General features: G+C 31.7%; 1 protein-coding gene across 1 annotated transcript; it reads left to right on the forward strand.

Moving 5' to 3' along the window:
- The first annotated feature begins 4,438 nt into the window (after positions 1-4,438).
- Positions 4,439-6,138, forward strand: LOC104894159 (defensin-like protein). The gene is made up of 2 exons (XM_057395222.1): positions 4,439-4,600; positions 5,721-6,138. The coding sequence occupies exons 1-2, from the start codon at positions 4,537-4,539 to the stop codon at positions 5,888-5,890; spliced, it is 234 nt and encodes a 77-aa protein (XP_057251205.1). The 5' UTR covers positions 4,439-4,536; the 3' UTR covers positions 5,891-6,138.
- The last annotated feature ends 231 nt before the right edge of the window (positions 6,139-6,369 follow it).

Below are 6,369 nucleotides of genomic sequence, written 5' to 3' on the forward strand. Positions count from 1 at the left end.
AATTGTTCAAATTATTCTCTTCTTTTTCAAAAGATTACTCTACTTTTTTTCTATTTATTATCCTACCCTATACACCAAAAGATACAATTACATAAGTAACATTTTATATTTCTATTAGTAAAAGAACAAAAATGAGACAGTTTATAAGAAATAATTAGATAATCTCCATACATAGATAAACCATGCAAACATCTATCTCTTTTATTTGAAAGCTTATTAGGAGAATTATATCACACCGGAAGTATATAAGAAGTGATTATAAATAGATACTTTTTGAAGTATTTTTTTTTGTTTCTTTTTTTTGACAAGGAATCTAAAGTACGGCTGAAGCTATATCTAATGGTACAAAACTTATAAAATTTTAAAATATATATTTAAATTTAGAAAAATTTGACGCCATCACTTTAATTATAATTGGTTAATTATCTTAAAGATACTTATATACATATTAAATAATTGAAAAGGTCTTAAATTTATAAGGTATCTTCACACAACTATTCTCTACATAGATTAGCTTGCAAAACTGGTTATATAGGCCACTTGACACATTTTATTGATCTTTAACTTTATCTATTTTACTAAAAAAAGAAATCAATTCCTCCCCTCATTCTCTCTTCACAAGTTCATATAGCCATCCACCACAAAGAAAAAAAAGATTAATTTACCTTTTAAAAAGAAAAAGAGCTTTTTTATACCAAATTTACACGAGTTTTCAATTTATTCACATTAATGTTGGATTATGCTCCAAAATTAGTTAAATAGTTTTCCTAATAGTTAGATTAGTTGCTAATATTAGTTAGTGGGTTAACAAGTAGTGGTCTAGATAATGGTCTAGTTAGTGGGATAGCAAGTAGTGGGCTACATAGTGGACATGTTATTAGTAGTGCTTTGTATGTCTATTTAAAGGTTGTTTTGTTTATTCATTATCGGTGTATGAAAAATATATTAAAAATGTAGTCTTTCTAGTTCTCTCCAGATTTCTCTTTTTTCCTCCTCTAAAAATTCTACAATTAATACCTTCTATTTTTTTTTTCAAAAATTCACCATATAGTCATATACCCTTGAGTTTCTAATAAATATATAAAATTGCCCTTAATTACTAACTGTCATTAATTGTGTTAGCTACTAATCCCTATTAACCTTCAATTGAGCTCCTTGACCCTATTGACCCATTAACCCATAATGACCTATTAATACCCTATCTATCTCATAACACCATTGAAACACTACCACAAGTCCACAACCACCAAACATGTTTTCTCTCTCCTCTTGCAAACCTATTTTCTCTCCGATTGAACTGTGTCACATGACATTATCTATCATATTACTAAGCGTGTATTCGGCACAAGCTTTCTAAGTAGCTTTTAGTGTCTTGACTAGATCAAAACACTAATTAAGAAAAATAGTAGTGTTTGGTAAGTTAGTAGTGTAAGTAACTTTAAGTATTATAATTTATAGAGTTTTTTGTCAAACACAACCTTTTATATACTCTTTTTTGCGAAAGACAACCTTTTAAAAAAATTTGGGCAACTTCAAACCTTGATGAAATTTTTTTTTGTCAAAAACAACCTTGACCTATATTCCGACAGTTGACTCGCGGGAAACCGGTGTTGACCTTACTTAAATGATCATGTGCCCCGCACATGATTTCTTTTCTCCCTAATTTTACTCATTTCCCTCCCTTCCCCCCCCCTAATCACCTTCCCATCTTTTCTTCCATCCCTTATGCATCTTTACTCTCAACCCCAATTCCTCACCTTATCTCTTTGTAATTGTTGCCGAGCAAAATTCACCTGTAATCGTGAGATGTCAGAATCTTATCTTGCTATTTCAAAGCATTGGTTCTGAATTCTGAACCTCCAAAAACTCCCATTCCAACTCCATTGTGGAGTCCTCAAGCCCATCTCCACCAGCACCACCTTTGCTCCGCCGTCAGATTCTCTCTCCTCAACTGCGACATCCATAGCCAACTCATCTTCTCCATAGAAGACCCAAAAACCCTGCTCTCATCCCTAGATTTCATCTTCTCCGAACCTCTTGTCAATCAAACCCTAAAACTCCTCTTGAACCATGGCCCAAAAGGCCTTTAATTCTCCACCATCCTCGAAAACCACCTGCATTACTCCCACTCTCTCTGCTGGTTTACGCGACTTCACCACCTGCAATACCCTTCCTGATATACTCTGTAAATCCAAAAGCGTTGAGAAAGCTCATGTTTTGTTTAAGTAGTTTAAGGGGAAATCAACTTTAGCCTTAGAAAAAAACGATCAGAATTTGCAAACTCAAGAGAGAAGATGAGGAATTGGGGTTGGGAGTAAAAATGCAGAAGGGAGGGAAGGAAATATGGGAGGGAAGAAAATATGGGAGGGTGATTAAGGGGGAAAAGGGTGGGAAATAAGTAAAATTAGGGATAAAAGAAATCATGTGAGGGGCACATGATTGTTTAAGTAAGGTCAACGCCAGTTTCCGGCGAGTCAACGTCGGAATGTCGGTCAAGGTTGTTTTTGACAAAAAAAAATTTCATTAAGGTTTGAAGTTGCCCAAAATTTTTTAAAAGGTTGTCTTTCGCAAAAAAGTATATATAAAAGGTTGTCTTTGACAAAAAAACTCTAATTTATAAGTAGTGTTTTAGTAGTGTTTGTGAAAAACAACAATTTATAGCTTTTGGGATAACGTTTAGTGGTGCATAAATTATATATTAAAGTTTTATTTGAGTTTTTAATTAATTATTTGTAAACAATAACTACTTTAACAATTTCTTTTACCGAACATCAGTATTATCTTATACCGCTACTTGGACCGCTAACAACTACATACCAACCACTAATAGCTATCCTAATAGCTACTCTAACAGCTAAAACCTATTCTCACAATTATTGTTGCCGAACACGCCCTAAGAAAGACCGTTGAAGTTGAGGAATTATACTGAGAAGAACTTAAAAGTTGGGACCGCTCCAATTAAATTAACTAAGTGTTTATACCTCTTAAATGAAGAAGTTTGTTTCAATTGACAATCCATAGTATTAAAGTTTCTTAATATTTTCTATCATTTAACTTTACTTAATTAATTATCTCTATTAGAACAAAAAAAAGGTATTTGTCGTGTAATTTTTAATTCCAATTTGATTTGAAAATGCCCACTAGGTACATCGTGCATTTAATATGTACAAGATCCACTAGCATGTAGCGAAAGTTAACCATTATTGACACTAGTGATGTTAAAGACTTCTAAAACACTTTGATTCATAAGACTAGGCCTTTTTTTTATGAAAAAGAACTTTAAATAATCTATAATTAGATACCTAATAGAGTACTCTTTCTGTATTTTAATCGTTTTCACTTCGAATTTTTGATACCATTTATACTTAGAGAGAATCTTCTGAATTTTTTTTTTAATTTATAAGAAAAAATATAATCATGTGGGGTCTTGTTTGATTCGTCTATAGTACATTATTAATATTCAATCATTATAATTTTTACTAATATATAATGAAAAATATTTAAGTTCAAATGTGCATTGGGAGATGTGCACAAAAAATGAGAAAGATAACAAAAATAGAGGGAGTAATATCTAACTTAATTCCTTTATCCACTTATGGGTGTTCAAATCGGCTAACACTAGTCATGTTGTATAAAAACTATGATGGATTTTGGTATATAGTTTTGGGATCAAATAAGAAGATTCTTAAAATGAAAGGGATTAAAACTTTTTTACATAACTAAATGTTACATTCAGTCAAAAATTATGAACGTATATCTTTCTCACCCTTCTTATTTTAAGATCCTTTTCATTGGTACTAGAAACTAGATGTATATGCAATTTCAAATGCTATTAATAGAAACTAAATATATATATTTTTTATAACAAATGGTATTAGTTTATAAACTTATTACTATGTATTTATGCCTTGATTGGTATTACTAATGATTATTTATTACATATTAGTATTTTCATTTTCAATTTCTTATACATACAACCCTAAAAATAATTTTAGGTTGTTCATCGGTATTATTTGGGTAAAGTCTTGGAAAGAATTTTGGTTTGGATTTTGATATATTCAAGACTCCTCACAAGACTCTTGCCATGCAATGAATATTTTTCTGACCAATAAAAAAAGGCATGTGTCTTCTTCTTTTTCTGGAGTGAGTCTTAAAAAAGTTTGAAAAACAAAATATAAAATTAAAATGAGTATGAATTGATAAAAAAATAATGTGACTCAATCTGAAATTTGAAGTTAAGTGTGAGGAATAAACTCACCCTTAATAATACTCCCAATAGGGCCAATACGCATACTCACCTATCCACTATTCTCTGACTTATTGTATTCACTTTTCATAAATAAAATGGGTATGCTTTATGCCTTTATCTATTCTAAGACTTCACCTAACTACATAACAGTGGGTAATGGCCAATGGGTGCCATATCCCCTATAGTTCTATATATATAAGAGCTTTCTTAGGTTGTATCACCAACATAATTTTCTTCATTACCATTCTTCTTATTTTCCAAACATCTTTTCTTCTCATAGCTAACTCATGGGCCAGTCAATGAAGTCTTTTACAGCTGTTTGTCTTGTGCTCCTGCTTGTCTTGGCCACAGGTTCAGATAATATTCTACCTTGCTTTAATATACATATAATTATCCTTCTTATCATCTTTCCAATTTCTATTAATTATCATAGATTAACTGCTGATTTCTCACAAGCTTTCACTTCTATCAGTATATACTACGTACTAACTCGGTGAATCAATATGTTATGGAACAATGAGAAATACAATATATGCGTATGAAGAAGTATCCATTTTTCTTTCTCAACATAAGTTTATTGAGTAGAAAATAACATTCATAGAGTACTCTTATAATAGATCAACTAAGTTGGATATTAGAGTTATGGTAAGTATATTATATCAGAGTCGAGAAAGGCTTGGTAACCAACGGTTTGAGTCCAAAAAAGACTCAAACACCCAAAATAAAACACAATGGTACCATTATAACCTGACATTGGTATCAAATTGTTATCAGGACTGGTACCAAGGTATCAATATTTTCGGAGAATGGTACCATTATAACCTAGCATTGGTACCAAGCAAATTTCAGCCACACGCGCGTGAAATCTTCCAACGCATAAAATGACCAAATTACCCCCGTTTGAGTCCTCTAAGAGACTCAAACGGTTGATTGCCAAGACAAGCTCGTAACATAACTGTAATATTGGATGACGTAAAGATTGAATTCTCTCTTTTACTAGCTAATGCATATTATTTTTGTAGCCTTTTATACTACTTTTGGTAATTCACCAATCACCATATAACCCTTTACCTTTTAGAAAAGTATATATAATATATCCTTGAGGAGTTGAAGGTTAAATATTTTTAGTAATTAACCTCAATAACTGATATATTTTATTGTATAAAAACAAATCCACCTAACCTAAACATATGATATAGCATTTGAGACGAGGCTGAAAAGACAACCATAATACCTTTAAAAAACTCAAAAATTAACGTATATATAGACATAAATTGATATCAATAAGTCATCAAAGAAAAAAAAAAAGAAAAACTTTCAAACTTCAAGAAGTCGAGAGCATATCGTATATTTCTAAAAATGTTAGGATATGTCGTGAATTTTCTTCAACTTCAAATGTACATAGTGAAAATTTACTAAAATGTACCATCATGTACAAACTTACCACCTGTTTTTTTTTCTTTGATCTTAGAGGTTGGGCCAAGAGTAGCAGAAGCAAGAACATGTGAAACTGCAAGTCACAAGTTCAAGGGACCATGCCTTGGCGACAGGAATTGTGCCAATGTTTGCCAAACCGAAGGATTCCCTGGAGGAGATTGTCAAGGTCTTCGCAGAAGATGCTTTTGCACCAGGCCTTGTTAATTTCTAGCGCATTATAACATTTAATGTGCTTTAAGTTCATCTTATATGGTGGTTGTCTAAAATAAAGCTATGGCATACATGCAATAATTGTGCGTCTATTGTTGTATTATGTCACCTGTTTTCTACACCTAATGTAGTAATGTCATTATTGTAAGATGAACAAGTTTGTCCTTTTCATTTTTTATGGTAAAATTTGTATTGATGGTTGTGAATTCTGAATTTGTGATGAATGAAATTAAATTGGAATTGATCTTCTCTACTAAACTAAGAACATTAGAGTGAATGATGACTAGGTGGAACCAGGAAAAAACTTTGTTTGCCCATCGAGAAGACTACCAACTATTAATAAAGGCTTATTGAAATTTGTGGTAACGGAAATTCAACTCAACATAATTTTATTTAATGCTCGATCTATTAGTAATGGGTTGTCTATTCGGTGGGCAGGTGAAGTATTGTTCGTAAAGCCAATATCAACAATT

Source organism: Beta vulgaris, chromosome 5 (genome assembly GCF_026745355.1).
Source record: "Beta vulgaris subsp. vulgaris cultivar EL10 chromosome 5, EL10.2, whole genome shotgun sequence".
In the NCBI taxonomy this organism is placed as follows: domain Eukaryota; kingdom Viridiplantae; phylum Streptophyta; class Magnoliopsida; order Caryophyllales; family Amaranthaceae; genus Beta; species Beta vulgaris.

Excerpts from the sequence above, each read along its gene's own strand:
- LOC104894159 (XM_057395222.1), top strand. The coding sequence starts at position 4,537 with ATGGGCCAGTCAATGAAGTCTTTTACAGCTGTTTGTCTTGTGCTCCTG. Across the intron at positions 4,601-5,720 it reads CCTGCTTGTCTTGGCCACAG|AGGTTGGGCCAAGAGTAGCA; the intron begins GTTCAGATAATA and ends CTTTGATCTTAG.